General features: G+C 48.0%; 5 protein-coding genes across 5 annotated transcripts; 1 reads left to right on the top strand and 4 right to left on the bottom strand.

Annotated features, from left to right (window-relative positions):
• Window positions 1–21: 21 nt before the first annotated feature.
• HOO65_080055 (endonuclease reverse) lies at window positions 22–978 on the bottom strand (the record flags this gene model as incomplete). Its single annotated transcript, XM_071001408.1, has 1 exon — window positions 22–978. One exon carries the CDS (start codon window positions 976–978, stop codon window positions 22–24), a length of 957 nt encoding a protein of 318 aa, XP_070856286.1.
• Window positions 979–1,632: 654 nt separating this feature from the next.
• Window positions 1,633–2,799, bottom strand: HOO65_080054 (putative eka-like protein; the record flags this gene model as incomplete). Its single annotated transcript, XM_071001407.1, has 1 exon — window positions 1,633–2,799. One exon carries the CDS (start codon window positions 2,797–2,799, stop codon window positions 1,633–1,635), a length of 1,167 nt encoding a protein of 388 aa, XP_070856285.1.
• A 3,899-nt stretch (window positions 2,800–6,698) lies between these two features.
• On the top strand, window positions 6,699–7,535 carry HOO65_080053 (uncharacterized protein; the record flags this gene model as incomplete). The annotated part of the gene is made up of 4 exons (XM_071004371.1): window positions 6,699–6,719; window positions 6,773–6,804; window positions 6,843–6,956; window positions 7,259–7,535. 4 exons carry the CDS (start codon window positions 6,699–6,701, stop codon window positions 7,533–7,535), a joined length of 444 nt encoding a protein of 147 aa, XP_070856284.1.
• Window positions 7,536–9,146: 1,611 nt separating this feature from the next.
• Window positions 9,147–9,929, bottom strand: HOO65_080052 (hydroxyacylglutathione hydrolase; the record flags this gene model as incomplete). The annotated part of the gene is made up of 1 exon (XM_071001406.1): window positions 9,147–9,929. The coding sequence occupies one exon, from the start codon at window positions 9,927–9,929 to the stop codon at window positions 9,147–9,149; it is 783 nt and encodes a 260-aa protein (XP_070856283.1).
• Window positions 9,930–11,074: 1,145 nt separating this feature from the next.
• On the bottom strand, window positions 11,075–12,876 carry HOO65_080051 (Nucleolar protein 56; the record flags this gene model as incomplete). Its single annotated transcript, XM_071004229.1, has 3 exons — window positions 11,075–11,281; window positions 11,356–12,478; window positions 12,707–12,876. The coding sequence occupies 3 exons, from the start codon at window positions 12,874–12,876 to the stop codon at window positions 11,075–11,077; spliced, it is 1,500 nt and encodes a 499-aa protein (XP_070856282.1).
• Window positions 12,877–13,075: the final 199 nt, after the last annotated feature.

The following is a 13,075-nucleotide window of genomic DNA, read 5'->3' as shown; positions in this document are numbered from 1 at the left end:
CGTCATTTCCGGGGGCGGTGTTTAGCGGCTTTCTGATGGCGCTCTCGACTTCTGCCTTGGAGAGGGGTTGCCACGCTTCCCCCTGTCGCCCTGCACCTCTGGTCGGTCGAGATCGGGGAGACCGCTCCCTGTAAGATGTGCTTCTCTCAGGGTTCGGATCTTGTCTTGTGGATCTGTGTGGGTTACACTATCCACAATTATTGCCTGGGACCGGGTTTTCTGTGGGCGGGAAAGCCACTTCGCTGCCTTGTGGGCTGCGGCCTGGGAGGTCATGTTTGCTGTCAGATTCTGGTAGAACTCCTTGGAGGCTTTCCAGATGGCCCTTGACAGGTCCTTTTTGGCTTCTGCGTGCTGGAGTCTGGCTACGTCGAGTTCCGTGTCGAGGTTCGTGGCTCCGGCCTTCAACATCCACTGGAGGGACCTCAGTGTCCTTCCGGTTTCAGTTGCGGCACGTTTCTTGTCGTGGCATGACTCGTTCCACCATTTGTATCCCGAGCCTGTGACTCTCTTCTGGGGTGTCGTGGCCTCGAAGGCGTCTTGCAGAACCCGAGTTATCTCCTTTGCCGTCGACTCCAGTGATCTGTCATGGTTTTGCCAGTTTTCAGGGAGGGTGTCTACCAGCGCTCTTGCCTTTGTCCCACAAGCTTCGATGAATGTCTCCTTGTCTGTGTCTTTGAGGCGTCTTATGGAGTATGTTGGTCCTCTGGCGTGCGATGCGATGATCGAGATCTCCTGTGGGGAGTGGTCGCTTCCGCACTCCAGAGCGCCTGCCATTTGGTATCGCTTCACCTTGTTCCAGATGTTGGCTGCGACCAGTGTCAAGTCTAAGACCCCTCCTCCGTCATGGGTGGAGAGGCCATTGTCGTTAGCGCAGATTAGTCTCTTTCTCTCAATCCATTCTACCAGCTGTTCTGCTTTCGAACTGTTCCGGGTTATCGTGTCGTCCCACATCTGGTGGTGCAGGTTGAAGTCTCCCATGATTAAAGTGTTATCTAGCCGAGTACCTATCGTTGTCAGCATGTCCACAGCTTCGTTTGGTCTTACACTGCTTCCCCCGGCGTTGTATATCCCGATTACCGAGAAAGCGTCGTCACCTCGCTGTGCTGTGACTGCGCTGATATCTGGGTGTGTGGGTATATTTCCGGAGGTGAAGATGTTGAACGTTGAGTTCTTTCTGACAAAGCTTATTGCCCGTCTCCTTGTCTCTCCCTCTGTTACTTGTTCCGTCAGTGTGAACTGGGGGTGCAGTGATGTTCGGTCTAACCTGCACGGTGGTTCTTGGATGAGAACTATGTCCGCCCCCCTGGAGTAAGCTGTCTGCAAAATGCTCTTCTGTGCACTGGGCGTGCGTCGAACGTTTGCTTGGATCACCTTTAGCTGTTTCTCGTTGCCGTGGATTCGCCCATAGGGTTTACCTCTCATTCAAGGGGGGGTTGCCCGGCCTGGGCCCTGCTTGGAGTACCTTGCTCACTGGAGGTCTTGTTGCTTTCCGTTGCTTTGTTTTCTTGGTGTTCGCTCAAGCGGTGTGGCCCGCGGCACGTTTTGCACCTCAGTGGATAATTGCAGTTTTTGGTTTGGTGAGTGCGGCCACAGCGGTCGCACTGCGGGGGTGGGCGGGGTGTGCCGTGCGAGCTACGGACTACCCGGGTCAGACCTAGGATTTCCATGGTGCGGGGGATCTTTTCCGGCTTGTGTACTGCCACTCTGAGGCCCTTTCATCGTTGGGTCCCGCTCGTATTCTCTCCAAACCATACTTTTGACCGTCCCCCCAAAAGCTTCCTGGACCTCTTTTCTCACATCCTCCAGCGAGGTACGACGTGAGACCAGCTTATTGTTTTCCACTGTGTTGATAGTGGCAGGGATATTGGGGATTACAAATTTCTCCCAGATAGATTCCATCTCCAATTCGGCCGCGCTGAGGAAATTTCCAATCCTTTCCTTCATTTCTCTGTCAAGGGTGCCGTCTTTCAGGGTGATCGCTAGGCCTGTTCTGGTCTCTGTTACCTTGGCCACCTTGTCTTGTCCTTTGAAGATTACCTGGTTCAGTCTTTGTCTCGTGACTGAGGTATTCACTTTTCTCCACTTGGAGTCCTCGTAGAGCGTTGCCAAGTAGCGGTTTCCCACGTTTGTGTCAAGAGGCTTTGCCTGTGGTTTTCCTGTATCGGTGGGTTTGGCTGGGATCGCTGGTGTGGCTGTTTCCTTGCCGGAGGCGGCCTTTTGGGCCCAGGTCATTTGTGTGTCAGTTTGCTGACTTTTGGCCTTGTGGGTGGGCTGCGTCCTTGCTTGGCTGGGGGTCGTGCCAGCCAGGTTTAGGCGGAGCCTTTTGGCGACCAACTCCTTGACTTCCTTTAGGAGGTAGTCGACCTCCAGGCGTGCTGTTTGGTCGTTCTTGTCTAGGCCCGGGTTTACCTCGAAGTTGTCCAGAGCCAGCATAAGGGCCGCGGCACCTCTTTTTTTTGCCTCTCTTTCCTTGTTTGCTTCCTTCCATACGGTGTCCAGCAGCTTGCTGAAGCTACCTTTCGGTTTTTTTGTCCCATTGTCTGTGGGGGTCGGGTCTGCGGTGGTGGTTCCAGTAGTTGTTGCGGCGGCATCCGTTGCGGCTGGGCTCTGTTGTTGAGCGACCGAGCCTGGTGTCTGGAGGGGGACTTCCTTCTCGTTAGGGGGTTCTTCTCGAGGGTGGTCGGGGGCGGTGACGGTTAGGGGGCGTAAGGGGGGCATCTGGGAGGGAGGGTCGGGTGGGTGGGGAGACGCAGCCTTGCAAGGCTGACGCGTCTGATCTACCATGTCGGTGTCCTCCATGGTAGAAGGGCGTGTTTGGGGGTAATTCTGCGATGGGTTCTCAAAGAAAAAAAAAAAAAAACAAATGAATTAATTATTTAATGCACTTATTTGGATTGGAGATATCTGTTCATACGGCGTGCTAACGGCGTTTAAATTGTTTACAGTCCCCGTCTGCTGTCGCAGGACCCGGGGCAATTAAAAGACGTCCATTGTCAAGATCACGGCCGTTAGCACGCACTCAAGAAGCTAAATCTAGGTTCCAGGCCAGTTGCTATGCACCTAACAGTCGAAAGTTGAAAGCAACCACCCAGTACCCACGGTTTTTTGGATAGAGTGGCACAAGCAATGCTCCTAAGCGCGCTGTCTAAGCACTGTGGCTTGACTGAGCACAAAAGCATTAAACACTTGATATTCTGATAGAGGAGTAGCAGGATGACGTCCATGATTTCGCAGTTTAAGGGAAAGCTAAATAATCTAGCACATATGGGGTAAATAGGGTGGTGGATGCCATATAATCAAGAGCCACACATAGACCAACCTCTAGAGGAAATGGGGGCGACCAGTCACCCGACATACAAATTCATTGCACCGCTAGTGAAGTGGGATGTGAGTCCAAAGGTGCTAAGATATGTCAAAAACTTAGTAATGGCCACATTAGTAACCATAAGTGATGGCGAGCTTAAAGCGACGCGGAGCGCTCAACTTTACTTTGGCGCTCTTTGAATCTTTGTGTTTTCGTTCTTCTTTTCATCTGCATTCCACGACAACTACAGAGTGGAGATGAGTAACAAGTTTGCTTAGTAGCCCCCAAAATCCTGCAGTAAATCTTATGATGGACTCGAGATATCAGTAGGTTTCCATGTGGGTAATGGCCAAACTGTCGAGCAGTGGTACTTCTTAGCTGGTTTTTTGGTGTGCCATTTCAAGTATCTAAAGTGTTCAATTCATCTATTGTATATATACGAGGCCCCAGCCAAGTAGCGAACGATATGACGCAATTAATGCTCTTTCCTCGCTGCTACTTGATTTTCATAAAGCATATGTACGCATCACTAGCCCCAGATCAGTTTAGTAGGCCAGCAGTATCCCAGTGATGTTTTGTGAAACCTTAGCGGCTCTTTATAAGGAGCCTGCTTCAAGATGGCAATACCTATCATCAGGGTGTCCTAGAGATTTGCAAGGAAGAGCGTTGATCTAATCAAAACGCATGTAAAGACTCAGACATGAAGCTCGGGCATTTTTCCCTTATTTCGTACTGGATTCCTTTTTACATTTCTAGATTTGTTCTAGCAGAGGGAGGACCTTGTCTCCTAGTACGTACAAACTTCAATCGATTCTTTGCACAATCGTAAACAAAAGCAAATATTATTCAAGGGCCAGTGAGTAATTTTAAAGTCAATAGCCGAAAGGAAACTATGCATGCCCCATGCCTCATAGACTCCTGTAGCGTTCTACAAAGATTCCAAGTACTTGTACTACTCTCTGTACTTTAGCTTAGTATATGTCCGACAAGGGCTAGAACATATCCACTGTCTGTAAGAATCTTGAAATGCTGAATTTGAGCTGCATTACATTGTTATCTTTTTTTCAGCTCAACTACTAATTTATTCATTTGGGCCACACCAAATGAGCTACCAAAGGTGACAGTTGATGCGATCTTCTATAGTTTAGATTCACTCGCGACTGCTAACCTTATGGTGAATTTTGTAGCAACTCTTCCGGGGTTTCTCAATGCGCAATTGGCTAGGGCTATCTGTGTCTCAATTTCTTGTGTCAATAGCCCTCTTACTATTGCCCTTTCAAGGGGCATCCCTAGAGCTAACAGAAGTGAGATTAGCTGATAGCTCCTATTGTGCTACTAGCGGCATTCGCTTGACCGCTATGTTGAATAAGGTTTATTTGAGGTTGTCTAGCTACTCAGACGACACTAAGGGAAGCGATAAATGCTACTCATAAAGGGCTTGTCTATGACATTTAGGGCATTATGTTAAGTAGCAGACCCAGTCTTGACAGCCTTGTTCTTAGTGTTCATTAGGCGTTTCTTGAGATTGAAGGTTTATTCATATCTTGTTGAGATGACTTTTGACACTTAATCAAGTGGTAGGTAGGTAGGTATGTATTCTTACTAAAGCTTACATGACGCGCTAGGCAAGATGATCATAAAAGTAGCCCATGGGCAGCGGGTACGGTCAGTGGCGCACGATTCATGTTCAACTGTACACAAGAGAACTACCACAGAAGGCTATAAGTATATGTATACGTGAATAAACAGATATATGTCGCTAGCTATGCTTGTTTAGTTAGCCGTGACCAAAAAAGTTTTTTTTGTTAGTATTATTTAACGTCTACCTACTAGTTTTCTACAGCAACACGACAGCATGTTCTGGACGGAAAAGGGGCAAGAAGGTTTCGTCCTCCGACGCCTCTTCCGGGCAGTTAGTAGTTGCAGGTGTGCGTCTTTTTGGAACTACTCCTATGACTTTTTAGGGTACGGCCTTGTGGCCAGGAGTCTTCTCTGCTAGACGTTGCCCAAGGGCTTCCCTGCTGGTTATGTTTCCAGGAATGGTTACCTAGTGCTTTTGGCTTGCGGCGCCCTGCCTACCTAGTAGTTTAGTCTAAGAGGCCAATGGCTATCGGCCTCGGGTGTTGGCCGTGGCGGGGTACGTCGGTTATGTCCTCTGCTCGGCGAAGCGCTTGCCGCATTTTAAGTAGACCCTGGGCGTCAGGAAAAAAGACCCTCTAACCTCTCTTCAGAGTCCCTCCCTTCCACATCTCCGACAAAAAAATAAATGCGGTGCAATGTTTATGGTGGTAACCGTAAAAAATAGACGGATGCCTTCAAGCGGATTTGAACCGCTGACCTCGACATTACTAGTGTCGCGCTCTGCCAACTGAGCTATGAAGGCTGGCTTCACGATATATTCAGCGCCAACAAGAGACTATATTGCAAATTCGGGAAATTTTTTCATTTTTTCCCTTTTTTCTTCCCTAATAGAGGGCGTCCAAAACAAGCCCTGGTTGCACAATTGGTTAGTGCGTTGGACTTTTACGAACATTCTTCGAAAGGGCCATCCAAAGGTTGCGGGTTCGAGTCCCGCCTGGGGCGAGTGTGTGTATCTTTTTGCATCGTTCGATCTTGGTGATTCCTGGAGACCTTGGATAAACTCAAGTCCAAGGCTGGTTTTTTTTTTACCTATTATGTCCACTGATTTGATTCCATTTGAATATATTTATTTATCTTTCCTCCCAGAGGACGTTAAATATGTTCACGTTCCCTCCTTGAGGATGAGAAAAGGCGGGAAGCCATACCGCAACACACTATGGGTGGTAATAAAAAAGCAATGTAAGCTTCTGCCCACGACAATAGGAAGTTAGCCCAGGTTAAAGCTAATCCTGGATAAACTTAACATTCCGTCCCAATCGTTGCTCAGCAAGAGGGAGTGAAAAACCAAATATTAGGAAGAGATTAAGAGCCGAACAATGACCCTCACAGCTTACTCTTTCGGATCACAAGACACGAGCAGCAGCTTGGGCTCAGAGTAGGAAATCGTTAAGTATAAAGCTGTACTAGATAGAGGTAGATCAAATACCCTAAGAAAGGGGATGGAAGTGACACATGCAGATACAAATAGTTAGTGCTCACAAGGCAATAAACTAAACTATCACAAGTGATAGTAGCTATGTTGAAAAAACAAAGGAATCATAGGCCGTCCATTCACTAAAAACAGCACATTGCATCGCAACGCATAGTGGATGAGACAAAGCGGACCCCAAAAGCAAGTTTAAGGTACGGCGTTAATTAGCCTAGGAGAAGCAATAAAATCGGCATAGACACAGAGTGGTTGGAGGAATATCCTCCCCATCTTGAATATACTAGATGATGAAGGATCCTAGTCAGATACAACCGACGGCGCAAAATGGAAAATTCAGATGTGGAAGTCATGTTTGGTTTGTTTGTATTATTTAACCTCTACCTACTAGTTTTCCACAGCAATACGACGGCATGTTCTGGATGGAAAAGGGGTAAGAAGATGTCATCCTCCGACGCCTCTTCCGGTCAGTCACCCCTATGACTTTTTAGGGCCTGGCCTTGCGGCCAGGAGTCTTCTCCGCAAGACGTTGCCCAAGGGCTTCCCGCCCGCTGGTTATGTTTCCCCCTTCCTCGGTTTTGCCGCGTAAGATAAGAAAGGAAACTCGAGCAAGAAAAAAAGAGAGTCCCATGGACGCAAAGCTGTGGTAAAAAGATAGCATGACGAAAGGTCAACGTACAACACTGGGTATTCGCACGTAGTCACCCACCGTACTACTGATCCAGCGCTCTATGGCTTGACTAAGGGGGAGCGGACGGGACCCCGTATTTTCCATAGGCTATGGTCGTACATATCATATCTACGTCAAGTAGCCTTTATAAATGGAGTCAAAAAAAGTGCTGTTTGATTTTAGGAAGCCCAGGACGACATGACCAACCCTGAGACAGGAAAGACGGTAATGAAGAAGGAGACGACGAGGATAGAGATGAGGGAGAATGGGAGGGGAAGAGGGAAGGGCTGGGAGGAGGAAACTTTTGCAGGATAGGAAGGGGATGTCGAGGAGGACTCCACGAGAAGGTGCTGAGCGAGCTCTACTACCAGCCACTATCAAAGCGAGGAAAAGATTACACAATGCAGCAACAGCCATGCATATGGAAGGACAAAACCGCTGTACTCCGCCGGGACCCACCCGCCGTGCCGAAAGCCGGCGGCCTTTTAGACTAGCTTACATGCGCTGCGACTGCTGACCGCGCAGGAGCTACTGGAAGATGACATCAGCCAGCAACCCCTGCCCAGAACATGCCGTCGTGTTGCTGTTAAATAACAATACTGGGCTGTAAAACAATAGAATAAATAATGAAAAGACGGCGTCGTTTGATCTTTGTGATTCCCATACACTTTTAAGATGTCCAAGTTCGAAGTAAAAGGACCGTAGAGGTGACTCCGTAAACATTAGCAGTCTAGGTCTGAAAAAGGAAAAGAAGAAAAGAAAAGGAGTAAAAAAGGGCCCTTAGTAACCCATAAAACATATTCCAATGGCTCAAGAGATGCGAAGGGAAACATATGGGCAATATCAGTGATCATCACACAGCCAAAGATACCCTAGAGGCAAGACACATAGCTTTATAATCTGGCTGTCTAGACAATCAAGGCGTTGTGGACTGTTTACGAGACCCGTGCATACGAAACACCACATCTCAGGGCATCATTCACAAATTTAGCGAAATTCTTGACCTCTAGAAGGACGAGAGCTCGTGGAGAAGAGTGCAAGTGCTGCAGAGTCCAGATTATCTAGACCTAGAGGGAAACGAGCAGACTGATGTGCAAGCGAAGTTGGAGTGCCATGGAATGAATCTAGACCTCTAGATCAAGTAAAGCGGGCGGGACAGCTTATCATACACCACACCGGCCTGAAAGACCTCCTTACCTCCCCACAATCCATTCTCTAGAGATATTTGGGGGACGACAAAGTCTGGAAAGGCTCCTTGGGTCTAGTTAAATTGGAAAGGTAAGAGGATGATAAGTGGTTTCGAGCACCCAAGGCTCTACCCCTCAATATGGATACTACACGGTTGACGTTTGCATTCTCGCCTACATCTCTAATGGGCTAATCTTGGCTAGAATTCTAGCTTTCATAGCCTCCTCAACAATAGGGCTCCAGCTCCTGGTTCTTCTTTCTGTTCCGCGCCATATTTTGCTTTCTTGTCTTTCCTACCCTCTTTCGCTGGTTTTCTGACCCATCTCTTCTTAATGTTCTCTTTTTTCGCGCTACCTGTACTCGTGTACGTATTTTTTTTCTGCTACTTTTAAACGCTGCTACAGTTTTCCTCTTTATTCTTTTTTTCCTTTTCCTTTTTCTTTTTTTTTCCTGTACGGATGTAGTCCACCAGCAGGGCCTGGTGATCGGACCCTAGCGGAGGACAAAGCACCCGGCCTACATAAAAATAAAGCCAGAAAAAGCGGGTCCCTAAGGGCAAAGCGGGGGACTTTCGGGACTCGAAAATCTGAACAGAGGTAGATTAGAAAGAGAATAAAGAGATAACAGCAACAATACAGACGGCCATGGCGTAGAAAGCACGGGATCCTGTCCGCTTTCTCCTAGTTAACCTAGAAAGCGCCGGATCAGTACTACGGCGGGTGATCATGTAGGAATCCCCAATGTTGTAGTCTTCCTTTTGTTACCGTTTTGCCTTCTCATGGTATCGAGCCTACCAATAAATAGGAAAAAAAGGCATAATTTCACAGCCATAGAGGTACCAAATTTGTGTCAATATGCTCCCATTTACATCGCATCAACGTCGTAAACTTCCTCACAAAAAAGGTTCATCTTAATGTTTACCTAAATTTGTCCTTCATGGATCGTAGCCTCTTCATTACCTCTACTGGTTCTGTCTCTCCTAGCGTTGACATAACCTGCCCATGGTTGGCCATCATGAATACATTATGCTTCTTCTCCTCTTCCATAGTATAGCAGCCCTGTGTCACCTTGTTGTTCTCTGCAAAGTCTGCTAGAGCATCAATCTCTGGAGTCTTGACAATCGATTGTGCAAAACGTGCGTTGGTTTTTGTATATTCATGGCCTGTGTAAATCCGAGTGTCGTTTGGAAGCGTAGCAAGCACCTCGTTCAAAGCGTGGTGCATCTCGGTCGCTGAGCCTTCAAAGAAACGGCCACAGCCCCCAATGAACAGAGTATCGCCAGTAAATACAGCGCGCTGTTCAGCCTTCCCAGGCGTCAAATCGCGAACATACCAGCAAATTGAGTCCTGCGTGTGGCATGGTGTGTGCAGTGCAGTCAACTGCACATTCGTGCCGAGCAAAATCGTCTCATTGTTTTTGGGTATGTGGTCGACAGCTTGACATTGCACACCACCGAAAATGCGCAAATTAGGGCGGCCAAGAATTGCACGGAGTTCATTATTGCCACCAGCATGATCATTATGGTGATGTGTGTTGATGATAGCAGTGAGGTTAATGTCATTTGCATCGATTTTTGACTGCAAAATGGGAGCGACCGTAGATGGCTGTGATGGATCGATTATCGCAGCATCACGAGAGTCTTCATCAACTAGCAGGTATGCATAATTATCAGCGAACATAGGAATTGCCTGGATATGCATGGCTCTAGTAGTCGCAGAAGGAGTTGTTCTGGAGCAAGGTAGGCGTGAGTTGTGATGACGTATAAACAAGGTTTGAAGAGCTTGGGGGCGACAGAATGTGCGTTTAAATGAAGCTCTAGCAGCCATTAGAATTTGATGTAATGCAGCTTACGGGAAAGCAGAGATGACGATAAAGAATTAAAGGTTCAGTCGAGGTTTTGGTGCCTCACGAGGTGTGGCTTTGTCATCAGCCCCATTTTTATATGTGAGCGGAGCCTTAAAGCCCAGGCAGCCACCAACAGTAGAAGGAGCATAGTCCTTTTCATTTCTTAAATCTTACTTTTTCTCAATGTAATTGAAGGTAACAAATGAAGGATGGTGAGCTTGAAAGCAAGTTAGATAAGTACGACGGTTAGAACACTTTTGTTAGGGTTAAACATTACGTGACCTACAGGCCCACTTAACGGTTCCGCAATTCCGGACAAACATGCCGTATTAGTCAGCTTAGCACGCCGGTATCATGTGAAATAAGAACTCGGCGGCCGCGTGGCCCAATGGCAAGGCGTTTGACTACGAATCAAAAGATTGTGGGTTCGAATCCCATCGTGGTCAGTTCTCTCTTTTTGCTTCTAAGCTCCCTTATCACGAACATTTTGTTATGATTCTTTTTTGTGTGCATTTCACGGCTCTAACTTTATGTATGCAATAACAACTCACGCTGTCACCCTTCCTTGCCTTTCGTCTCTCTTTTGCTCCCTTCACTAGCGAGCGTCATAGTACTGGCAGTCAAACATAACAAGGTATAACACAAGGTATAACGTGAACGTTGACCCTTCAAAATTTCAAATAAAAAAGAATCTTTTGCCTGAACTCCAGAAGAAAGAAAAGAGGAAAAAAATGCCAGCACCAGAATAAATAAAAAAAAGAAAAACAACAAGGAAAAAGAGACCGACAGGAAATAGTGGCGAGGGGAAGAGTAGACGGGGGACGGAAGACCATATGGGTGCAGTAATAGAAAGACATCCAGAACAAAAACGACAAGTAAACAGAGCCAATGTGCAAGAACAGAAAAACAGGCACACACGGAGATGGGATAGCCGAGACGAATCAAGAAATGAAGAGCCAAGACAACGACAAAAAGTAACATCAGAGCAACTTGCTTTCCTTTACTCTTTGGACTTCTTAGACTTCTTCTTCTTGCTCTCGCCTTCCTCACCGCCAATGCTCTTACGCTTCTCCTTCTTCTCCTTCTTGTCCTTCTTGTCCTTCTTGTCCTTCTTCTCCTTCTTTTTCTCGACAGCGGGCGCTTCATCAATGTCCATAACGTCGTCATCGCCTTCCTCCTCACGACGGATATCCTCGATAACGCCGTCCTATAGAGATTGAGAGAAAAGGGAGTCAGCAAACGAACGGCACAAATTTTACAAGTTAAAACACATAGACTCACCATCACATCAGCATTCTTGGAGGGCTTCTTGCCGGTGGCGTAAAATTCCAGACGGTCCTCAACCTGACTCTTCAGAGCGTCACCAAACTTGGTCGATGGCTCCCCGGAAAAGCAATCGATACGACTGGCGATCGAGCACTTGTTAGCCAGATATCTGGATATCCGGCCCTTGTGGCGCGCGCCGGCTTTGCCAATGAAGCTGCTATGGTACAGAATTCCATACTTGGGCGTGTTGCCCTTGGTCTTGAGAGCACGAAACAGTGCCTTCTCAGCACCAATGATCTGTAGGGTGGAGGCGGGGTACTTGGCTAGGTTGGACAGCGAGCCAGCTTGCGAAATGAGACGGGCTGCGACGGTAGTACCAATCAGAGTCTTGAGGTTGGGCGCGACAACACCCATCTTGTTATCAAGGTAGTTGGAAGTGTAACGGCGGGCCTCAGCCTGCTCGACCACAGCCTTAGCAAAAGACTGTACCATGTCCATGTCGACCTGGGAAATCTTGGGGCCCATGGACGACTGGGCTAGGTCAATGATGGCCTGGGCCTTGGCCTCGTCGTCCTCAACGTACTTGGCAATGTCATGCAGGCGATCCTGGGTCAAGGTGCTCTTGTCCCCAATCTCCAACACCAGACGCGAGTAGGTCAAGTTGTCCGAGACAATGCTTAGTAGCTCAGGGAAGTGATGACCGTACCACTCACGCACGCGCATGAAGAACTGGTTGACGGACTTATCCTGGAACTCTACCGTGGAGCTAGCTTGGATGACATGGTTGTCATGGCGAGTGGCGTTGAACTTGACCTTGGAACGAGATGCAGCATGGGCCATGGCACGAGAGGCATCCATAGCCTCATCCTCGCGGACATCGCTCAGCAGTTTGCTGGCGAATTCACGGACACCACGGAACAGCTGGTCAACAGCCTCGGATGTCTCAGTGGTCTCGCACTCGATGCCGGAAAAGGCACCCTTGATGGCGTTGGCGACAACCTTGTCGGTGACACCAACAGTAACCTTGCTTTTCTTGCCGGAAGTCTGGGGAAGGGCAGCCTCAAGAACGGTCTTGAGGTAGTCGGGCATGCCACCCTCAGTAACCATCTGGACGTTTTCGTAGGCCTCGACATGGCCGCTGGAGAAAAAAAAAGGGGGAAGTTAGTAACAAGAAACTCCAAGGATGTGAATGGGTCTATTTGCGAGCAAATGTCTTTCTTCTGGGGCTTTCTCTGTCCTCCCCAAGGAATCTGCAGGCGCACGATTCGGCGATCGAGTGAGCGAGACAGATGAGCGGCTAAGGATGGCAACAGTAGTCAAGGCAGATGGTATTGGCTAGTGCGGCTCGTTGCTTGGTTTGTCTTACTGGAAAGGAGAGAAATTCTCCAGGCGAATCATCTTGCCAAACTTGGCCAGATCTTGGAAAGAGTCCTGGTTCTCCTTGTTGCGAAGCGCAACAGTGTCGACCTGGTGGACGACTTTGAAGAGGGCGTAGCCCAGGACGGAATCATAAAGAAGGTAATCGACCTGCGTCATTGTGGCGGTATTATGCGATTATGCGACGGCAAGAGCCTCTGTATTATGAGGGGCGAAAGAACTGAGTAGATAAAACAGATAAGAGGCAATTGATTCCTGTCGCGAATCTGAGATCGCGGGTTTGTGTGAACAAGAAAAAAATACGCTGAATTATTCAGTTGAGCGATTGTAGCTTTGAGGCGTCTCGGAAAATTCAACA

This window comes from Ceratocystis lukuohia, assembly GCF_044167205.1.
Source record: "Ceratocystis lukuohia strain C4212 chromosome Unknown Supercontig8_pilon, whole genome shotgun sequence".
Taxonomy (NCBI): Eukaryota; Fungi; Ascomycota; class Sordariomycetes; order Microascales; family Ceratocystidaceae; genus Ceratocystis; species Ceratocystis lukuohia.
Note: the sequence above shows the minus strand (reverse complement) of the source record. Positions and strands in the feature narration are given on the sequence as shown.